At 38.5% G+C, this 22610-nt stretch overlaps 3 protein-coding genes across 8 annotated transcripts in view; 1 reads left to right on the top strand and 2 right to left on the bottom strand.

The window, feature by feature from the left end:
* Positions 1-19981, bottom strand: part of slco5a1b (solute carrier organic anion transporter family member 5A1b) — a 28140-nt gene extending 8159 nt beyond the window's left edge. The window contains exons 1-12 of one of the 3 annotated variants that reach the window (XM_056234538.1): positions 19722-19981; positions 16185-16235; positions 15017-15130; positions 14725-14815; positions 6196-6322; positions 5609-5882; positions 4656-4988; positions 4528-4571; positions 1259-1584; positions 863-949; positions 189-268; positions 8-72 (exon numbers count right to left, since the gene is read on the bottom strand). In XM_056234538.1, coding sequence (XP_056090513.1) covers positions 8-72; positions 189-268; positions 863-949; positions 1259-1584; positions 4528-4571; positions 4656-4988; positions 5609-5882; positions 6196-6322; positions 14725-14815; positions 15017-15130; positions 16185-16235; positions 19722-19797 — 1668 coding nt within the window. In that variant the 5' untranslated portion in view covers positions 19798-19981. The remainder of the gene's footprint in view (positions 1-7; positions 73-188; positions 269-862; positions 950-1258; positions 1585-4527; positions 4572-4655; positions 4989-5608; positions 5883-6195; positions 6323-14724; positions 14816-15016; positions 15131-16184; positions 16236-19721) is intronic. The other 2 variants (XM_056234540.1, XM_056234539.1) reach the window with 2 other exon arrangements.
* vcpip1 (valosin containing protein (p97)/p47 complex interacting protein 1) overlaps positions 1-22610 on the top strand; it is a 290019-nt gene that overhangs the window by 187243 nt on the left and 80166 nt on the right. The gene's annotated exons all lie outside the window — the stretch shown is intronic.
* Positions 20435-22610, bottom strand: part of esyt2a (extended synaptotagmin-like protein 2a) — a 30018-nt gene continuing 27842 nt past the window's right edge. For all 4 annotated transcript variants that reach the window (XM_056234541.1, XM_056234542.1, XM_056234543.1 and 1 more), the window contains one exon: positions 20435-21691. In XM_056234541.1, the coding sequence (XP_056090516.1) occupies positions 21649-21691 (43 nt within the window). In that variant the 3' untranslated portion in view covers positions 20435-21648. The remainder of the gene's footprint in view (positions 21692-22610) is intronic.

The following is a 22610-nucleotide window of genomic DNA, read 5'->3' as shown; positions in this document are numbered from 1 at the left end:
ATCTTACATCAGTGACTCCAGCCTCCACGATCTTGACTTTCGCTTCTTTTTCCAGTTCATCCTTTTGATGGACTGATACAAGAGAAGAATCAGAGGAGATCATAGTCAAGTCTGAACAGAGACATGCATGGAAGAGTTTCTTGACTCTCTTGTATATCATGTAATTAGTTAACTCTTACTAAACTAACCTGCTACATTAGCCACATCTGTTGTAGTGATGTTCTGAGCGTTCGGACGGACCTGAAACGTCACAGCTGGACTAACAACGCTATACAAAAACACAAACACACAACAACTTATTTTGAGGAATCATGTTGGTGTCCAAAAACAAGAAATTTACCGTCAGTTAGTGTTTTAACTATAAAACTAATAATGGCACATTTAAAAATAGTCATCCATTAAATTATTCTTAGACACTATACCTGTCTGAACATTAAAGTCACGACTTCTCTTTTGTATCGTGATATACATTCAAGTGAAATAGATAATGCATAAAAAGAAAAAGACAAAAATGTAGTGCGGGGACTTGGTTCTATCCATTGGTCGTTGATTGGATGGGGCAGATCTGAGTGGGCGGGGTTTAAGCGAACTAAATAATTGGAGAAGTCCGGCATACAAAGAGAAGATCAATTCATATTTTAATGAAAAAATTAAGCAGTCAAAATGTTTAAAAAATATTAAACATGAATCATTCGCAATAAGATAAAGATACGTAACAATAGATATCCTTTTCTAAGCTTGCAATATATTTTAAACCCATTGTGGCTTTCCTTTTTGCAAGCTATCCTAATTTGAGAAATAGTTAACATACATGCATTGAAGGAGACACAAGACGCAAACACACACTATCATCACGACTCACGAGAGCTCTGAGAAATCCGTCATTTGAATCTTCGCTTTACGAGCCACCAATTCCATCAGATACAATCCCTTATCTGTGGGAAGATTCCTGATCCAGAGAGAAAGAGAAACTTGATTCTGATCATAATACAATCATCACAGGAATAAATTACATTTTAAACAGAAAACAGTTATTTTAAATTTTTGTTTAAAACAGTTATTGCTGTATTATTGATCACATAAATGCAGCCTTGGTGTGGGAATGTTCCCCAATGATCACAAATGTCTATATTTGATATTTTAACACTATTGCTCTTGTGCTGATTGAATCCTTTGTCAATAATGTGTGGAGAACAGGCCAATAAAAGACTGAATTTAATTGAGAGAGAAAGAAAGAGAGGGAGAGAGAGGGTCTTACTCTGTGTCAGTAATAATGTATCCGTAGATGTCATTTTTAGCGTTGCTCTGAACATCCAACTGAAGATCCTCCACTTTCATGTTCTTGCGGTGTGGTGCAGGGTTTTCCTTCAGGCCAGAGGAGGGCGCTATAGCTGCTGCCTGCACCCAGCCCTCTACCTCCTCCACTCTCTCGATGGCCTTTTTCTGCATCCCCACCTCCCGGTGTGTTGTTCTGCTACGAACCTTCTCTACAGATATGCCCGGTCCCTTATCAACAGACTCTGGATCTGAGCTGGAGCTTTTATCCAGGTACTCCAGCAGCTTTCCTAAAAAGCCCACTTCCGACTAAAACAGGAAATAAACACAAACGGAATGTAAATCCATACTTGAAGGAAAATTCCATGCATAATTAGGTGTTCAAGCACGAAGTGAAGTGAGCAAAAAAAAAATTTGTTATGGCCAATTTTGTCCAAAACCTACATTTGCGAACTAGTCCCTGGTTTTTTGCCTGATTGGAACCAGACCAGTCTAGGACAATTCTCTGGACTCTCTAGATCAATAATTATCAAAAAAAAGTTGAACTTTGCCCTTTGGTTCACTGTAACAGGGTCATTTAGAAAAGGGGGCGTGTCAAAATACACTCAAAAGCCTATAAATCATAAATAAAAACTCAGAACTTGACAAAAATTGATGAGCATATGTGTCATACCATGGTGAAGAAGCATGCAAAGTTTCATGGACATCGGACAATAGGTGGCGCTATAACTGTTGAAAAGCTTTAAAACCATGCATTTCCTATGGTAAATTGCCTGTATTGGCTGTAAATGGTCTTTTCCATCTATGATCGTATAATTTTCATATCTTAATGTTTAAAACCAGTGCAGTACAATTATCTGGACTCTCTAGATCAATAATTATCAGAAAAGGTATAATTACTTCATTTGGATGGCTATAATAGAGTGTAAATCGGATGGCTATAACAGCTATAACAGCTTGAATGGCTATAACAGCCAATAAGTGGTATTTTACTGCCCCCTGCTGTCATTTCATCATACTACTCCCTAATATTTGTATATATAATTGATATTTAGACTTTATTAAATCATTATTTTAACATTTACAATCACATTTTGTCAAAATTCATCTATTGCTCTGTACTCTCTAGAACAATAATTATAGGAAAATGTATAACTTTTTCATTTGGATGACTATAATAGGGTCACTTCAATATGTAGCCTTGACCGAAAGCCAATATCTTTTCAATAAATGCTCATAGCTTCTTAAAATAAGGTCAAGAACAGCTATAACAGCTTGCAAAAGGCTAACAGCCAATAAGTGGTATTTTACTGCCCCCTGCTGTTTAAAAAAAGTCATTTTGTCACACTACTCAACTATAATTAATATTTAGACTTTATAAATTCACTATTTTAACATTTACAATAACATTTAGTCAAAAATCGTCTATTGAAGTGACAATTGAGTCACATTGGCTCCTGAAGTTCCAAATGTCTCTATCTACATCAGAATGAGCGTGTGTAGATTAAATTATATGAAAAACATGGCCTATTGTATAAGTAGGCTGTAATAGCACTGTTGTCCACTAGATGGAGCAGCAGCATTAGACATTTTTAATCTTTTTTTATCAGCTTTCAGCATTGGCTAACAAACAAATGCTTAAAGCATTTTCTTTAATTAGTTTTATATTATTACATTGCAAAGAAATATGTGAAATGCTCATATACCATTAAAACAGATTTTCACAATAACATATCCCAAAAATGTGTGTGTGTGTGTGTGTGTGTGTGTGTGTGTGTGTGTCTGTGTGTGTGTGTGAGTGTGTGTGTGTGTGTGTGTGTGTGTGTGTGTGTGTGTGTGTGTGTGTGTGTGTGTGTGTGTGTGTGTGTGTGTGTGTGTGTGTGTGTGTAAGCATGCATTATGGAGTTAACATGAAAAAAATGGTTTGCTTCAGTGGAGAATACTGGAGAAACTAAGTAGTTGAAAATGAAAGTGAGCCAATAAGTGGTCTTCTACTGCCCTCTGCTGGCCACTCTTCTTATTAATAGTCTTTTTTTGTATATAGACACTATAAAATCACTTATATAACAATTACTATTATAACACATTCATATTTTGTCAGAGTTTATCACTTCAATTGTTCTTATGCTTCATATAATTGCTATCAACGTGGTAAATCATGGTAAATAACGCCAGAAACATGGTAAATCATAGTAAAAAAGGTAAATCATGCTAGAATCCTGGTAAATTATTCTAGAATGTGCTATATCATGGTAAATCATCATATAACATGGTATATCAAGGTAAACTATGGAAAATCATGTTAGATTCATGGTAAATCATACTGGAACATGGTAAATCATGAAAAATCACACTGAAATGTAGTATATCATGGTAAATCATGCTTGCTACATAAAACATAATGTCTTTTGATGCTTTTGTGCTTAACGGCCTTAAAGGCCTTAACTGCTTGAACACCGCTAAAATGCTGCTTGCAGCTTTAATATTTGTTTAATATTCATATAATTTTTATTTAAGTGAAATGTTTTAGAACATTAAACTAGATCAATTTTACTGATGGCAATATTCTCTGTTAAGCTGCCTTGTAAACATGCTATGCATATTATTTAAGTGAAACGCAAAACAAAAATTAAACTGAACACATTTTATGTAGGTTTACAGATCTGACATTAGGGGCGCATTTACACTGCAGGTCTTGACCATAGACTGTAAAAAAATAGGTCTTGACAACCATTTCCGATTTGTTGACTATATAACATTTTTTTTGATGACCAGCTTACATCTTCTTTTAAAAGTGACCAGGCCGAAAAGGACGTAAAAACAGCTTTTGCTTTCTGCACCATCTTTAAAGGTCAGCGAAACCATTGTGTTGAGCCTTAGTCCTTTATTACGCCATTTAAAAAAGAGAGTCATGTGATCACAATGGCGAGTCGATTTTTCAATGACGTACGAATCGCATTGACGGGAATATCCGATCTGTCCGCTTACATGGCAGACGCAAATGCATGTATTCGATTCATTTCAGATTTATTTCCACATATGAATGAGGCCTGACACCAATCTGAAAATCTTCGGAGAATACCGAAATCCATGTGCTTTTTTCCTGCTTACACGTTCGTGGGTCATATCCGAGCTCGGAATTGGGTCACTTGAACAATGTAATGTAAATGTGACCTAAGAGTGGACAGAAACTGTCTGCTTTGTGTTCTTGCGTGAAGTATCTTTCTGACCTTCAACCAACACTAGTACTACCTTGTTGTCCATGGTTCTCTTCTCCTCCCCTACTGTCTGTCCCTCTGAAAGAGAAACATCATGATTGTTATAAATGTTTGTCTACGTATGAGTGATGAAAGACTTGGTTTTGCTTCAGATGATGTTACCTGTCACAGGCATGATGGTTTGGACTGTCTTTTGAGCGACAGATGAACTTTCCTCATCCACCTCCGTCTGCTTCTGAGCACTGTCTTTAGGGGTCTGTTCCATTGCATAACTCTCAGGTTGCTGGTCCTCATACTGCATGTCTTCTGCCTCGTCCTCAGGACGCCACTGTGTCTCCAGGTCTCTGGGCGTCTCTCCCTGACCGGCCTGCTGTTCCACCACCTGCAGAGCGTCTGCGATAAGAACAGCAAGCTTATCCAGATCTGTTGTCTTTAGACTCTTCACATCCACACTGTGTCTTCCCACATTCCGCAGAACTTTCCAGATGAAGGATTCTGTGAGAAAGTTTTTTAACATATCTTTTATGGCAAATATGCAGTGAATAACGACGTAACCCTCTACTGCATAGAAATATAAAAAAATGTTTTAATACATTTTCTTGCACAAAATGGACCTAATTACTAAAATCAAGAAACTGTATAAAAATTATATAGGTCAATTTTTTTTTTAAATATATATATATACTGTATATGCAAATGACTTAAATGATTTTTAAATGACTTACTGCATTACAGTGAGGAAATATCATGAAATAGAAGGTTAAGGGTTCATTTTTTGTTCCACTAGTAAAATTGCCAGAAAAAACTCTGCTTACTTATAGCTCTCTCTTCACATTAAACTGGGCTTGACTAAGCTTGACAGACTCGGGTCACTGGCTACTGTTGTTCTATGGAAAAGAGAAGCTTTGATATTCTGCTAAACATCTCGTTTTTGTGTTTCACAGAAAGTCGTACAGCTTTCAGATGACATTAGTAAATGGAGGAGAGGAGAGGAGAGGAGAGGAGAGGAGAGGAGAGGAGAGGAGAGGAGAGGAGAGGAGAGGAGAGGAGAGGGGAAGAGGAGAGTAGAGAAGAGTAGAAAAGAGAAGAAAAGAAAAGAAAATAAAAGATTATACCATCCACTGGTGTAAGAGAGTCTTTTAAGAAGAGCCGGTCCGCTCTGGATCTTTCCCCCAGAGGCGGTTTGTTCTTGGAAAGATACTTCTGAAGTGCGGCCCTGAGCAGGTCTAACCCCTCTCCCTGCGGTGGAGCGTGTGCCGCATCGCTCTGGTATCGGCTGAGGTCGGGGTAAGACTGTGACTGATAGGGCATCTCTGGAATGAACTCCGGAGGGGAGGAGTCAGCGGCAGGGCGTGGTTCTCCAGGGCGATAATACTGAAGCTCCGCCCCCTACACAGGATAAACATTTAAAACAGCTTAAAACTAATAGATTGGTAAATCACACTTGCTGATGTTTATGAATATACCAAATTGTAAATGTTCCTATTCAGCCTGCCATGTTAATAATTTTGCACATTATTGGGCCTATTCATATTAATTTCATGTTTGATCTTAAAGATTTTTGTTTACATTTATATTTAAAATGTTTCTATGTCCAATGTAACTATCAATCCTGAGGCAGAGCCACGGCCCTCGGACACACACACACACACACACACACACACACACACACACACACACACACACACACACACACACACACCTGACTCACCTTTTGTGATGTTTTTGGTAGCAGTCCCAGATGCTGCAGGTATTTCAGAGTCTTCCTAACCTCAGCCTCTGGTGATTTCATTCTCCTGTCTCCAACAGCAGTCCCATAACCCTGCAGCCTGTCAGAATATCAAGATATAAACCACGACTGCAGAAATCACTAGAGGAATCATGGCCATGGGTAATTATCAAAGGTAATTACATTTTGCATTCTCTGTAAAGCATCTTTGAAACAAAATGTATTGTGCGCTATACACTGTAAAAAAGAAAAGAAAAAGAAAAAAGATACGGAAGCAACATTTTAGGTTTTACAGATTTAACTTCCATTTACAGTGAAAAAACGTATTTCATTAACTGATATAAATGTTAATATACCAACCTATTGAAGTACTAATGTCTGTTTTGTACCTTTGTAATACACTAACAACCACCAAAAACAGGTGGTGATGAGAAAGTCACATCATGAATCAAAGCTCATCACAAGCAGCTTTTCCACAAGCTGAGAAAGTAATTACTAATATATGCAAGGTGCACAGTCTCTTTCACACAAAAACTAAACACCATCATGGTAAAACACATGACACTTAAGTAGAAGAAACATAGATATTTTACTGTAGAATAACATTAAATGTAAGGTTAGATCTATTACAGTTATTCACCGTATATAGTAAGGAAACTTACTGTTAAACAATTAACAGGTTTTTACAGTAGCATTTTTACAGTCTTTTACCATTAAAATCACGATCATTTTTTTAAAGCTGCAGTCCGGCATTTTTCCTCTTTGTCGCCATCTCTGTTCGAAATCTGCAATTGCAGTCATTCGCGGAATTATCAACTTTACGTGAGTTGTAGTTCAACTATGGAAGCTTATGTGTAGCAATATTCAATTTGAAATGTAAAATGCAAAATGATAATGCAATATGTAAAATGACAATGCAATATGTAAAATGGCAATGCATTTCTGTATTTAAATTAACATTTTCCATTACATTTGTGCAACGTTTGGTGAAAAATGAAAATGATAATTCAATTATATAATTTACATTTGCCATTTCATACATATGTTTTAATATGTAAATTGAATACATATTTTAACGCTTTATAAGTTGCAAAATTAAAATGAAAATGTATTAAAGAAATTATTAGATCTGTTTAAAATGTTCAAGCAAAATCTGTAGCAAAATGATCATTTAAATGTTATTTTTCTTAATTGCATTTACATTCACAGTTAAGACACTTGCGATTGCATTTTCATTAAATGTCCCGCAATGAATGTAGCAAAATTCAATGTGCAAATTGAAAATGCATTCCGAGGCGATCACGTCCCCGCCCCCTCCCTCCCGCTCCCTCTTGTCAATCACTGTGTGAAGTTGGCCCCGCCCCCACCCAATGCAAAACGTCGGCAAAATAGGCTCAATCGTTTTTACTTCATTTGTGCTGTTACTTTGCTTTATTGTTTGTTCTGCTTCGATTTTTAAGATATTTAAAGAATATTTATAGGTCATTCTGAGGTCACCCAGCCCCCCACATCCTCCAAATAAAATAGTCTCGTTCGTTTGTGCCGGTTGTGCGGCTTCGGTTTTTAAAATATTAGACCAATTATAGACGATGGCATCAAAACCCGTCAGATTCCGTGATGACCCTATATACAGTGCCTTGCGAAACTATTCGGCCCCCTTGAACTTTTCGACCTTTTGCCACATTTCAGGCTTCAAACATAAATATATAAAACTGTAATTTTTTGTGAAGACTCAACAACAGGTGGGACACAATCATGAAGTGGAAAGAAATGTATTGGATATTTCAAACTTTTTTAACAAATAAAAAACTGAAAAATTGGGCGAGCAAAATTATTCAGCCCCTTTACTATCAGTGCAGCAAACTCTCTCCAGAAGTTCAGTGAGGATCTCTGAATGATCCAATGTTGACCTAAATGACTAATGATGATAAATAGAATCCACCTGTGTGTAATCAAGTCTCCGTATAAATGCACCTGCTCTGTGATAGTCTCAGAGGTCCGTTTAAAGCACAGAGAGCATCATGAAGAACAAGGAACACACCAGGCAGGTCCGAGATACTGTTGTGGAGAAGTTTAAAGCCGGATTTGGATACAGAAAAATTTCCCAAGCTATAAACATCCCAAGGAGCACTGTGCAAGCGATAATATTGAAATGGAAGGAGTATCAGACCACTGCAAATCTACCAAGACCCGGCCGTCCCTCTAAACTTTCAGCTCATACAAGGAGAAGACTGATCAGAGATGCAGCCAAGAGGCCCATGATCACTAGGGATGGGAATTGATAAGAATTTAACGATTCCGATTCCATTATCGATATTGCTTATCGATTCGATTCCTTATCGATTCTCTTATCGATTCTCATTGGGTGAGGGAATAAGTACAAATTTGTTTGTTTGTATTAACTTATTGAACTTATAACTTATTTGTTTGTTAATTATTATTAACTCCCTGACACAGCACAGCGTATTAGGGGTGTGGACCTACACTGGTCTCACGGTTCAGTTCGATTACGATTATCATGTCATCGATTCAGTTCAATTCGATATCTTGATGCATTACATGCACTGCATCCTCAATTTTACTTCAAACGTGATGTGTGCGTGCGCGTGTTCACCTGTTCATGAAGTCGCAGTGACAGAAACAGTGACATTCCAGTTTAAGTTTCATGGGACTAAATGTTTCTGCATATTGGAGGCCCCCCCCTTTGACGAAATGGAAATTTTACAGGTGTTGCAACAAGTGACTAGATTGTTATGAGGCACCGTCATACTCTCATTGAGTATGTGCGCGAGTTTGAGTGTGTGTGTGCTCGCGACTCATATGAGTATGTGCGTGGAGAGTTTGTGTGCGCGCGCGTCTCATATAAGTATGTGCGTGGAGAGTTTGTGTGTGCGTGCGCGTCTCATATAAGTATGTGCGTGGAGAGTTTGTGTGTGTGCGCGCGCGTCTCATTTAAGTATGTGCGTGGAGAGTTTGTGTGTGTGCGCGTGCGTCTCATATAAGTATGTGCGTGGAGAGTTTGTGTGTGTGCGCGTGCGTGGAGAGTTTGTGTGTGCGCGCGCGTCTCATATAAGTATGTGCCGTGGAGAGTTTGTGTGCGCGCGCGTCTCATATAAGTATGTGCCGTGGAGAGTTTGTGTGTGCGCGCGCGTCTCATATAAGTATGTGCCGTGGAGAGTTTGTGTGTGCGCGCGCGTCTCATATAAGTATGTGCCGTGGAGAGTTTGTGTGCGCGCGCGTCTCATATAAGTATGTGCGTGGAGAGTTTGTGTGTGCGCGCGCGTCTCATATAAGTATGTGCGTGGAGAGTTTGTGTGTGTGCGCGTGCGTGGAGAGTTTGTGTGTGCGCGCGCGTCTCATATAAGTATGTGCCGTGGAGAGTTTGTGTGCGCGCGCGTCTCATTTAAGTATGTGCGTGGAGAGTTTGTGTGTGCGCGCGCGTCTCATATAAGTATGTGCCGTGGAGAGTTTGTGTGTGCGCGCGCGTCTCATATAAGTATGTGCCGTGGAGAGTTTGTGTGCGCGCGCGTCTCATATAAGTATGTGCGTGGAGAGTTTGTGTGTGCGCGCGCGTCTCATATAAGTATGTGCGTGGAGAATTTGTGTGTGCGCGCGCGTCTCATATAAGTATGTGCGTGGAGAGTTTGTGTGTGCGCGCGCGTCTCATATAAGTATGTGCGTGGAGAGTTTGTGTGTGCGCGCGCGTCTCATATAAGTATGTGCGTGGAGAATTTGTGTGTGCGTGCGTGCACGTCTCATATGAGTATGTGCGTGGAGAGTTTGTGTGTGCGCGCGTTTCATATGAGTATGTGCCTGGAGAGTTTCGCGCCTCTCGTGTGTGTAGAGTTTGCGTGTATGCGTGAGCGACTTAAGGTGTGCCGTTGTGCATTTCGTATTTGTTTGAGCATTCAGCAGTATACATGTATGTTTGACTACTTAGTATAAGTTTATGCAATTGTTTCACATATGTGTGCGTGAATGAAGTTTGATTTAAGCCCTAGATGGCACCTCACATATTGCCGTCTTTTCGCGTGAAATATAACCAAACGAGCGCTTCTGCCTCAATGCCATGTTTGTTGCGTTCTGAATCAAAATAACGCAGCGCGTGTGTGACATCATGACACATTTGCAGAATCGTTAAGCAGGCATACTAACGGTTCCAAGGAATTGGTTCACTGGGAACCGGTTCTGAAGAAGAACCGGTTCTCGATTCCCATCCCTACTGATCACTCTGGATGAACTGCAGAGATCTACAGCTGAGGTGGGAGACTCTGTCCATAGGACAACAATCAGTCGTATACTGCACAAATCTGGCCTTTATGGAAGAGTGGCAAGAAGAAAGCCATTTCTTAAAGATATCCATAAAAAGTGTTGTTTAAAGTTTGCCACAAGCCACCTGGGAGACACACCAAACATGTGGAAGAAGGTGCTCTGGTCAGATGAAACCAAAATCGAACTTTTTGGCAACAATGCAAAACGTTATGTTTGGCGTAAAAGCAACACAGCTCATCACCCTGAACACACCATCCCCACTGTCAAACATGGTGGTGGCAGCATCATGGTTTGGGCCTGCTTTTCTTCAGCAGGGACAGGGAAGATGGATGGAGCCAAATACAGGACCATTCTGGAAGAAAACCTGATGGAGTCTGCAAAGACCTGAGACTGGGACGGAGATTTGTCTTCCAACAAGACAATGATCCAAAACATAAAGCAAAATCTACAATGGAATGGTTCACAAATAAACATATCCAGGTGTTAGAATGGCCAAGTCAAAGTCCAGACCTGAATCCAATCGAGAATCTGTGGAAAGAACTGAAAACTGCTGTTCACAAACGCTCGCCATCCAACTTCACTGAGCTCGAGCTGTTTTGCAAGGAGGAATGGGCAAAAATTTCAGTCTCTCGATGTGCAAAACTGATAGAGACATACCCCAAGCGACTTACAGCTGTAATCGCAGCAAAAGGTGGCGCTACAAAGTATTAACTTAAGTGGGCTGAATAATTTTGCACGCCCAATTTTTCAGTTTTTTATTTGTTAAAAAAGTTTGAAATATCCAATAAATTTCGTTCCACTTCATGATTATGTCCCACTTGTTGGTGATTCTTCACAAAAAAATTACAGTTTTATATCTTTATGTTTGAAGCCTGAAATGTGGCAAACGGTCGAAAAGTTCAAGGGGGCCGAATACTTTCGCAAGGCACTGTATTTATAAATATCTGATCAATATGCTTTATAAAATAGAAAAGGGAGATGGTTAAACATCACATGAGACACTTTATTGAACATTACAGTCAGTTATGAAGAAATAAAGAGCGGTCAAATTTTTTGGAAGAGCTGAATTTGACCCATCATATTCTGTGATCTCAGAGTAGGTGCATTTGTAAAGAAAACCTGTAGGATCTCCAACATTATTGGGTAATTATAGTTAATAGTAATAAGAATAAAGTTAAGCATATGTGTATCCGACAATGAGAATATTTAATACAAAACGAAACAATCATTAACAGAGTCCTGCATCAGACAACAACAGCGCAGCATAATGTTGACATCAAACGGGTGATACAGATAAGGCAGAACATTCTCCCACACGGTCTAACAACGCACTGGTATCACCTGCAAACGCGTAATAATCCTCGGAAACACTACAATTTCTCTGTTCACGCTTCCCTTCATCTGCCAGTAAATTTACGCTCGTATCAGCTCTGCCGCCGCCATGTTTCCTTCCAACACCTCAAAATGTTGCCGAGCCCCGCCTTGACGCAGTGATTGACAAGAGCGAGCGGGAGGGAGGGGGCGGGGCAGGGGCGTGATCGGCTTGGAATGCATTTTCAATTTGCACATTGAATTTTGCTATATTCATTGCGGGACATTTAGGCCCTGTCCCAATACCTCCCCTTACCCTAGATTTCTGCCCTAACCCTTGTTTTTGCGCGTTCTCGTGTAGGGGTAGGGTGTCCCAATACTCTAAAGAGCAAGGGGGAGTGCTATTCTCCCCTTAAAATCAACCCTCAAAAAATAGTGCGGTCCGATGCAGGCTTAAAACAAAGTGGAAGATGAAATTACCCAGGATACCTTGCGAACTCAGCGAGCCGGCCAAATTTTTCAAATAAGATGGCGGACACCGCTGGAAAGGAGCAACTGAATTGTAAGTATATTTTCGCAAATAAGCATGTTAAAATTTCGAAAAATGTTGGAATATGTTAGTTTGATGCACATCCAATGGACTGTTGAGTTTTGAACACTAATGTTAGAAAATATTTCACGAAGCTATCTGACGATGTTCATATGATATCTGTCGAGTGCTTCAAAAGAGTCTGCCAATCAAATATACATCTGATCTGGGTGGTTAATCAAATTTTATTTTCGATTTTGGCTTCTAAGGATTATAAAAAGATATGTGAGGCAAAATTATTAAAAACTAACGTTAGCCGCGCTCTTCTAGCGCATCATCTTTCCCTTCACAGCGCGCTGTCATTTCTCTCTAAACCCAAACTTAACGTCAGAATCAGCACTGAGCACAATCGGTGATTGTTGTAAAGTGCAGCGTACATTCATTGCGGGACATTTAATGAAAATGCAATCGCAAGTGTCTTAACTGAGAGTGTAAATGCAATTAAGAAAAATAACATTTAAATGATCATTTTGCTGCAGTTTTTGCTTGAACATTTTAAACAGATCTAAAAATTTCTTTAATAAATTTTCATTTTAATTTCGCAACTTATAAAGCGTTAAAATGTGTATTCAATTTACATATTAAAACATATGTATGAAATGGCAAATGTAAATTATATAATTGAATTATCATTTTCATTTTGCACCAAACGTTGCACAAATGTAATGGAAAATGTAAATTTAAATACAGAAATGCATTGCCATTTTACATATTGCATTGTCATTTTACATATTTCATTATCATTTTGCATATTACATTTCAAATTGAATATTGCTACACATAAGCTTCCATATTCAACACCCTCGACACGGCACAGCACGGATGAACACAGTGTTTGAGGAGAGTGTGCAGCTGTCAGTCACCGCGCCGATGTGGATATTGTCATTCAGAATCACAGATTATTCTTTTTGGAAGTATGACCAACATAAGAATTTTCACCGGGAAATGTCATCTGAACTAGTAAGAAACATTCACTTTTGTTCTGGTTCTGACATTGCAGTAAATCGCGCTGATTAAATCTAACAATTGCTTATAAGTTATCATTTCACGCAAAACCGTGCAAAGTAGCTATACTATGTTCTCAAATTGTTAATGTTAACAACGTCAGCAAGCATTGCGTGACTACATCATGTAATGTCCTTCCGATATTATCCTTGTTTTCGCATGGGTCTGCTCCGGTTGCAGTCTCTTTTTTTCTGTAGCCACTCCGAAGTCCGAACGAAGTCTTTTGCATTTTACAGCGGGTGAGTCTCTAGTTGTCACTGATGATGATCGTCGTTTGAACCTTTCTGGATCCGCCATCAAATTGATAAGTTTAATTATATCAAGTGCTGTGAGAAAAGGCTATAAATCTCTACCTCCAACATCCTCACACGCAATATAGCTTATACTAGCCGAGACTCCTTCTTTATGTGTACAGATGTGACGTAATGACGCAAAGACATGCTCGAATCTCCCGCGGAAATCCACCAGTACCACTAAAATTAAAAACATTATTACAAGCTTACCGTTTTGCATCGAGCTAAGGCAAGCAGATAGTTTTGAACACTGGCTGGTTATGTATTTTATCAAATATGTATTTTGGATAATTTTTAACCCAAAAAAAGCTACGGACAGCAGCTTTAACGTGAATTGAATTGAATAAACTGTGTTGCTACACCTCATACCCAGAGGACAGTTTTTATCCAAATGCCAATGAGAATAAACTATAAAGCTATAATATTAAAGTGGTGAGTGTAGTCGACAATTTGGTTAGGAAGATTTCGATGAGAAATGTTTGTGCTCATATTATAGTCTCACTTTTAATTGCAGACTGGTATTATGGCAAATCTGAGCACATTGCTTGAGATTATTGATCTTTTACAACCATGTGGGAGACAAATGTGAGTTCTTTAGCAGGGGAAAAGTCTAAAAAGTAGGAGACTTAAGCAAAAGTCTCCATTTGATTTCCTTTATATATTAAAGTCACCATAAGATCAAAATGGACAAGTTTAATATAAATGATTGATCCGGTTTTTTTTTTTAAATCCATATGCCCTCGTAATCTTTTATCACAAACATTAACATTCCCCTCCTCCTCGCAACTACATCTCTTCTCTGATGACGTGTCCACCGGCACAAAGGCGAATCCATGAGATCACAGCAATTAGCAAACAAAAACCATCCAAAATCAAGTCCCGCGGCCAGCCATGCATTATTTCTCATAATGTACAGAGCAATAGGGAATATTTTAATTTTATGACAACTTTAAAAAAAAAAGATCCTATTTGTGATTTTTCTTTCCTCTGGCTATAAGTGAACAAACTAACTGGCAAATGTTAGTGTTTTACCTGGGCTCTGGTAATGGAAGGGAAACTTTGCGTAGTTTGGAGAACTCGTTCGTTAAAACCTGTTGAGTGACGTCATCTTCCCAAGACAGCCCTGCAGGAACAGAATCAAAGCAGGAGATATTGACATGTGAAATGAACTCTGGGTAAAACACCAGACGCACATCTTACATCAACCGTCACACACACTGAGCCTCTGATTGGATCCTCGAATGCTGAGGAGCTCTAGGAGGAGCCTTTATAACCATGGCGACAGTGATGTGTGCAGTTGCTATGGTGACATTATTGCACTTACCTCTGTGTGCCAGTCTCTGAAGGAGTATGCGGAATCTCTGTACCGTTGCTGGCGTGACGTCGTATGTGTAGACTTCTGTTAATGGAGCAGCCTCGCAGCGGCCTAACATGCCATCTACAGAGAAAATCAAATATACAACCTCTTCAGACTGACAATTATGTGCACACTTCATGGTGTGTGTGTGTATTTTTAGATCCATTTAGAGTCTCAGCTTATTAGAGACAGTAGCTAGGGGCGACTGAGACAGGACCAGCTGGAGTCCCCGACACCTGCCTGATAGAAGGCTCACACCATGAGCAATTACGTTTGCATCTCTATTTTATACCCTCAAGGGAGAGAAAAAAGCATTTCTCATTACATATGCACAGAGGTTAGCCAATCATAACAGAGGTCATTTCTATTTCTATGCGTGACTGTATTAATAATTCTTATCAATAGAGTAGCAGGAAAGTCTTTTTAATTCTAAGGGTGAGAAAGAGGGAAGAAAGTAGAGGTAAAAATATATATTATTTACAACTACTATAACATGCATGTTCTGGTTTGCTTGTGTTCCCTAGTTTTCCCTCCTTGATTGTTAGTTAGTTCTACGCACCTGTTTCTGTTCAGTTGATTACTCTTCCTTGTACACGATATGATTGGCTTGACTAGAGTTTGGTTTTTCCAGCTCGCAAGCCAACGGAGAGTTGCTAGACGTAACTGGCAGCAAAATAAAATTTGCTGCCGCTAGGGTGCATCTAGATTTCTAGGCTATATTAGCCTCATAGTTATAATTATATATATATATATATATATACATTTTAAAGAAACACACACACTCGCACCAAATATGAGTAAGAAAGTAGGTTAAGTCTGATTGGCTTATACTGCCTGAACATGTGAATGTGTAAAATTTCATTCATAATACCCTCTCATTGACGGCAACTGAGTGTGGGAACATATTGTGCCAACACAAAACGATTTACTTTCAACCCATGTGGAGGTGAATTTGGAATGGTTCCTAAGCAACACAAAAACTATATTTAAAACAGCATGTGTGTGTCTGTTAGGGTGAGAGTCATACCCAAAGAGTTAAATGCATTGTATTCAAAATGATGATAGACACACAGCTTAATCAAACGGCATGAGATTCACAGAGACTACGGGTATCCAATGTGTGTGACTGACTTACCATTAAGACATACTTCATAGTTCAGACACAGACCATCCTCAAACAGGCAGCCTGACAGAAAGAGAGAAAGAGAATTTTAAGAATTAGAAATAAAGGGCAGTTCACACCAAGGGCGATCATTACAATGATAACAATCAGTTTTAACATTCATTCTAATGCAAAGTCCAAACCACAGCTATAACGATAGAAACAATACTGTTGGAATAACATTGGGGAAAAAAACACTGACAGCCAATCAGAATCTGCCCGACTTTAAAGAGCTTGAGCATTTAAATCTAGTGTTGGTGTGGACGAAAAATGTTGAAATGCTTATAGATATCTTTATAGATGTCATTCTTGATGTGAATGCGCCTTAAAAAATGATTCAGTTAAATGATTAAATTTTTGGGGAATGACACTCAGATCAATATATCCATATTAGCTGACAAATATCCTTGAAATAGGTGTCCTGAAATAACACTTCTCTAGTTTTTTAGAGATCTCAATGTCTGAAACTGCTCCAATTTGATACCAAAATCTGAAATCAAAAGCAGGAGAGCTCAATATGAACTCAAACATCTTTCAAATGATATCTATGTATCTGAACTATGTAGCCCAAATTAATTTAATTGATCTCTCCTATTACTGTATTTCAACTATTTTAGCAGAAACATTCGAGACAACGTTTATAGTGTTAAGAAATACAACAGAACTATACTAACCCTATTTAAAGGAGCACATCTGTGCATTAAAACTTTCCTCTGGTTTGCTCGGCCTCAGTAATACAATAGTATCTTTGTATGGTCTAAGAATAGGGGACGTGTCTAATTCAGAGTTTAGAATAGGGGTGTGGGTAAGCCTGACAAAATAATGGCTAACATCCTTTTTAATTGCTCCAGTGTTTGCTTTAAAATCCTCATGCTAACTGCCAGGATTTGTTGTCACTATTTTCTTAATCAAACCAGCTGAGACAGATCTCAATCTCATCTCACCTGCATATGGACCAAAAACTGACCAACCAAAAACATCACAAAAGTGTGTTGGTGTTAAGAGGTATTATGGGGCTTACTGCAGTGTGTTTGACATTCACACACACATATCATTCATAGTAAAATATTCTCACACAAACCCCCACAAACCAAGTGTCTCAGCAGAAAATAGCAAATTCTCAGCCTCAGAAAATCTGTGTGTGGGGTTTAGCAGTATGTGTCCTCATTTACTCATGTATGATTAACAAACCGTGAATGGCTTCATCTAATTCTTCTTCACATCATCTAAGTGTAAAGACTGTCCCGATAAACGCAGTAAAATTCGAGTTCTCCTTAAAAAAACGAATCGATTACAATTGACCCGTTTCAAACAATCGGCCAAATACAGTGTGCAATTCACATGTTTTGTGATCAAGAAATTACTAGATTTTCAAATGCAAAGCAGTGGTCAGATTTTGTTGATAGCATGATAGGATCTTCTGAATTAAATATAGTTTGGCCAATGTTATATAATGATGGGATTCTAATATTGTGTTTCAAAGAGTAACAACAATTGCCAGGCCATTAGCGTACTTTGTAGGTCATCCACATATATATAATGCATGTTTCCCTTGTATATTTCTATTAAACCCTCTCTGTTACTATGGAGAGCAGTTTGCGTGCTCATTTTCGGGGGAGGCGTTGTGACGCTGCAGTCACAGATCATGAGAATGACGGTGGACAGACTGTCTCCTCACTGACATCCTCTCAAATGAATCCACAGACACTCATCTACTCAAATTATGAGTCCTGTGTGACCATGATTTCAGCTTCTGCATGAGGCAGTGTCTGAGATTTGAGTGCAGATGCTGTTTAGTGTTGTAGTACAGATGTGTTTCCATAATTAACAGTGAATGGATGGACAGATAATATAATCTGTTAACACTGAAACCGCATTCTTTAAGAATTGTAACTTCCTGTAATAACTCACTATACTTCCTTTTTTTATTGATAATTATTTCCAAAAGGTTAAAGTGCTTAATTTCATTGCACATTATAAACCTGAACCCTAGATCACTTTATTGTATTATTATACAACTGCTGCCAGTACTTTTGTTTAAATCAAAGCTTTATACTTAAGCCACCACAGAAAATGAAATAAAATTGATCAAATTAAAACCAAAATATAATAAAAATGGCATAAAGCATATGTCATTTGGAATGCTGGCATAAACAAACAAACAAACAAACAAACAACAAAATGAATAAAAAATATGGAATAAACTGGAATTTTACAACTAAATTGACCTGTTAAAGTAGCATTTTGTGTAATGATTTTGTAATCAGGTATTAAATTTGCCCATTTAGTTTTATATAATCAATGTTAGTTGTATCTGTAACCACAATATCACTCTAAATTTACCAGCATTGAAAACAGAATTTCAAATGCTTCTGCATTAACACTCTGTCTTTGAGCTGACAAACCTGTATGTCCCACAGTAAATTAAGTATAAAATAAGATATTAAGGCATTTAATCTCAAAATCAAGGTTTCCTAATTTTTGGCTCACTATTTGTAGTCATCTCACATCAGACTTAAAACAACCAGTTCTGCAAGGATATATTTCACTTCACTTTTGTAAAGGATTTTTCATTTTTAGTCATCCTTTTGAATGACCATAGTGGGTATAGGCTAGTATAACTATAGCTATTATAATATAGGCTATAATATATATTAGATGTTATGTGTGTGTGTGTGTCAGTTTATAATGCAATGAAATCAAAAATGTGTATGTGTGTGGTTGTCTTTTACTCATTCATGCGGTCTAGAGAGCAATCAAGTCAATATGAAATTAACACGCTGCAATCTGTTGCCATGGTTACAGTTGCTAATGACTGACAGGATGACCTTTTTCTGGGCTGGGTTTATGAATCACACAGACAGACCACGTATACACTCTATTATTGTGGCTTATGCTGTAACCTGTGATGCTTCATTTCCTGTGCTGCTGCAGACAGAGGCCCTACTGAACACACAAACCATTCTCTGATGTTCAGACTGATCAGATGATTAAATAATATACATAATATGCATTCGCCAAGAAAAGTGAAAAACACAGGCCGTGTGTAGCCTATATCGCCTCTCCAGCTCCAGACCCAGTTATGTAATGAGAGAAAGACCAGTGTAGAAAGTCCTACAGCTTCTCCGCTTCACATTACCGGACATTAAATCATTGTATGTTGAGAATTAAGCTATTTTAGAGACTAGAGGAAATAGACTATCAGTCTGTGTTGTGTTTTTTTTGCAGAATGAAGCTTGATATTCCGTTCCACGTCGATTTCTTTATTGGTTCAGTATTGGAAGACACAAGCATCTGCGTATCCACCAGCCAGATAAAACTCTTTTTCTGCCTAGAAAACACTTATGGGAAATGTATAAACCAGCGGAAAAGACCCAACAGAGAGAAATTGAGTTGTTATAAGCGCGCTAATATAGGGACAATTATTGACATGGCGCGCGCTTCATCTCGCCCTTTCCCTACGGAAACGACCGCGCGCGCACACACACACACACACTATTAAACACTCACCGAAATTTCGATCTGCCGCGGAGGCGAGACTGGCCCGAAACGCAAGGATGGCGAGAAACAGGTGAAACGATTCCATCCTTTCCGATCACGCGTCCATGTCACCTGCGCGTTATTAGTCCATTTCCAGCAGTGTGTTTCCTTGTTTCCGCGAGGTCTGATGTGATGGGGAATGGATGGAGACGGTGTGGAAATAGAGGGATTAATGGGAGAGAGCGAAAAAAGAGAGGAAGAGACGTCAATCGTACGCAAAACCTGTCAGCTCTCACCGCAGTCCGCGCGCCGCTAGAATCAGCACTGAACAGCAACCCGCCACTGACGTCACGGACACACGCGCACACGAATACACTAGTGGTGGGTTCTCGTTAACATATTATGCAAAATCAATACGTGAAATAAATTACAATATAACAAAAATAAAATATATAACACATATTTTAGCGTTGCTTCTATTACAGATAGTTACCATTTTATGTCCTAAAACAACCAAAAATAAAAAAATAAATTAAAAAAAAGTGACAAAAACACAAAAAATACTAAAACCAAGGAAAATTAAAAATATAAAAAAACGAATGAATTAAAAAAATAATTAATATTTAAGATATTTTAAGTTATTTCTGATTTAAAATCTTATGTTCCAAAACTGCGTGTTGATATCTGACTGCATTTGTGTTTAAAATACGACATGCTGTAGATGACAAACCACCACCAGGCTATTTACTGGTACAGAATAAATTGTTTATTAAAAGAAAATGGTGGAAATGATCAAATACAGAGACTTTACAATCCTATATCTGATGGCAAATATCCTCTAAGGTAAGTATATTGTTGGTCATAAGGCACAGAAAATATATATAAACATCAATAAGGCAAGCTCAGCACAGAGGGGAGCTCTGACTGCATACGTTTGCTTTTTGTGATAAGTATTATTTATAATAATAAGCATAATAAAATCTTTCATAATATTCACAATAATTTATATAATAAAAACACATTCTTGCTGACAGGAATAAAGGTTTGACCATCTGCATACCATGAGCTCAGCTCAGTGACACTGCAGTAGATGAAACCACAACCTTCACTTAAGATCAGACCTAACACAAGACATTTTATATAACTCTGTGAGATGCAGATGATGAAGGAAGCACAGGTGGGTGAGTAGTGAACAAGTGTGTTTGAAAAAGGATTTTAACATGTGACTGAGTACTATATAAAAGCCAAACAAGAATCAGAGATATGGCAGCGTTAGATATCCAGGGTCATGTGACAGCTAGTGCTGTGATGGTGGATACTGAACCACACCAGAGAACATAAACACATACATATATGAACACTTGGGTGTGCAAAACATTTAGGTGCATTTTTGGTTTAATCACACACTTTATAATGAGCAAAGCACTTCTTTGGTAGATGTCATCTGTAGACATTAACAGAGATTCTAACACTTTCAAAGCAAGCGTGAGTTCGGTGCTTGTTTAACAAGAACTCTTAGGTTAATATTTATTAAACTTTTCCAAATATTATTTTAACATTCCATGTATATTTATTTACAGTCTGATCTTAATTACATATATAATCTCTCCACCATTAATGTGAATGGTGGATGTTGTTAGAGTTTACCACTCTTGGTTTAAAAGTCAACTAACCAATCCAACAGATACTGCTGAACCGTTTCCCTTTAAAAACATCTCTAAACACTCTCATTATCTTTCACTCTCTCATTCACTCTTGCTAAGTCAGTGCACATATAACATCAATAGAGGTTTTTTTTTACACTATAAATCTGTTAAAAGTGATTAAAACTGAAGAACCAACCAATTTTGCCCACAGGCTTAACACATGGCTTAAATATGGTTGAGGTTTGGAGTCTTGCGTTGGGATTTGTAGTTTTTTTAAATATGTGTAGACGGAAAAAGGTCGGTTCCTTTGATTAAGGGGATGTTCGCTTCTGTCCGTCCACTGTAAGCTCATACCTGACAAACACACACACACATTTATATAAAAATTTCTGGTGTCCCGATCATGCACATTTTGCTAAATATTAATGATATTCATGTCATTTATTTTATTGTGGCATTTTCACAAAAACTGGCAAGAAATGTATGGGTCATATACACTCACCTAAAGGATTATTAGGATCACCATACTAATACTGTGTTTGACCCCCTTTCGCCTTCAGAACTGCCTTAATTCTACGTGGCATTGATTCAACAAGGTGCTGAAAGCATTCTTTAGAAATGTTGGCTCATATTGATAGGATAGCATCTTGCAGTTGATGGAGATTTGTGGGATGCACATCCAGGGCACGAAGCTCCCGTTCCACCACATCCCAAAGATGCTCTATTGGGTTGAGATCTGGTGACTGTGGGGGCCATTTTAGTACAGTGAACTCATTGTTCAAGAAACCAATTTGAAATGATTCAAGCTTTGTGACATGGTGCATTATCCTGTTGGAAGTAGCCATCAGAGGATGGGTACATGGTGGCCATAAAGGGATGGACATGGTCAGAAACAATGCTCAGGTAGGCCGTGGCATTTAAACGATGCCCAATTGGCACTAAGGGGCCTAAAGTGTGCCAAGAAAACATCCCCCACACCATTACACCACCACCACCAGCCTGCAAAGTGGTAACAAAGCATGATGGATCCATGTTCTCATTCTGTTTACGCCAAATTCTGACTCTACAATCTGAATGTCTCAACAGAAATCGAGACTCATCAGACCAGGCAACATTTTTCCAGTCTTCAACTGTCCAATTTTGGTGAGCTCTTGCAAATTGTAGCCTCTTTTTCCTATTTGTAGTGGAGATGAGTGGTACCCGGTGGGGTCTTCTGCTGTTGTAGCCCATCCGCCTCAAGGTTGTGCGTGTTGTGGCTTCACAAATGCTTTGC

This window comes from Rhinichthys klamathensis, unplaced genomic scaffold (genome assembly GCF_029890125.1).
Source record: "Rhinichthys klamathensis goyatoka isolate OS25496 unplaced genomic scaffold, OSU_Roscu_1.1 h1tg000398l_1, whole genome shotgun sequence".
Classification (NCBI taxonomy): Eukaryota; Metazoa; Chordata; class Actinopteri; order Cypriniformes; family Leuciscidae; genus Rhinichthys; species Rhinichthys klamathensis.
The sequence above is the reverse complement of the archived record's forward strand: the minus strand, read 5'-3'. Positions and strand labels throughout refer to the sequence as shown.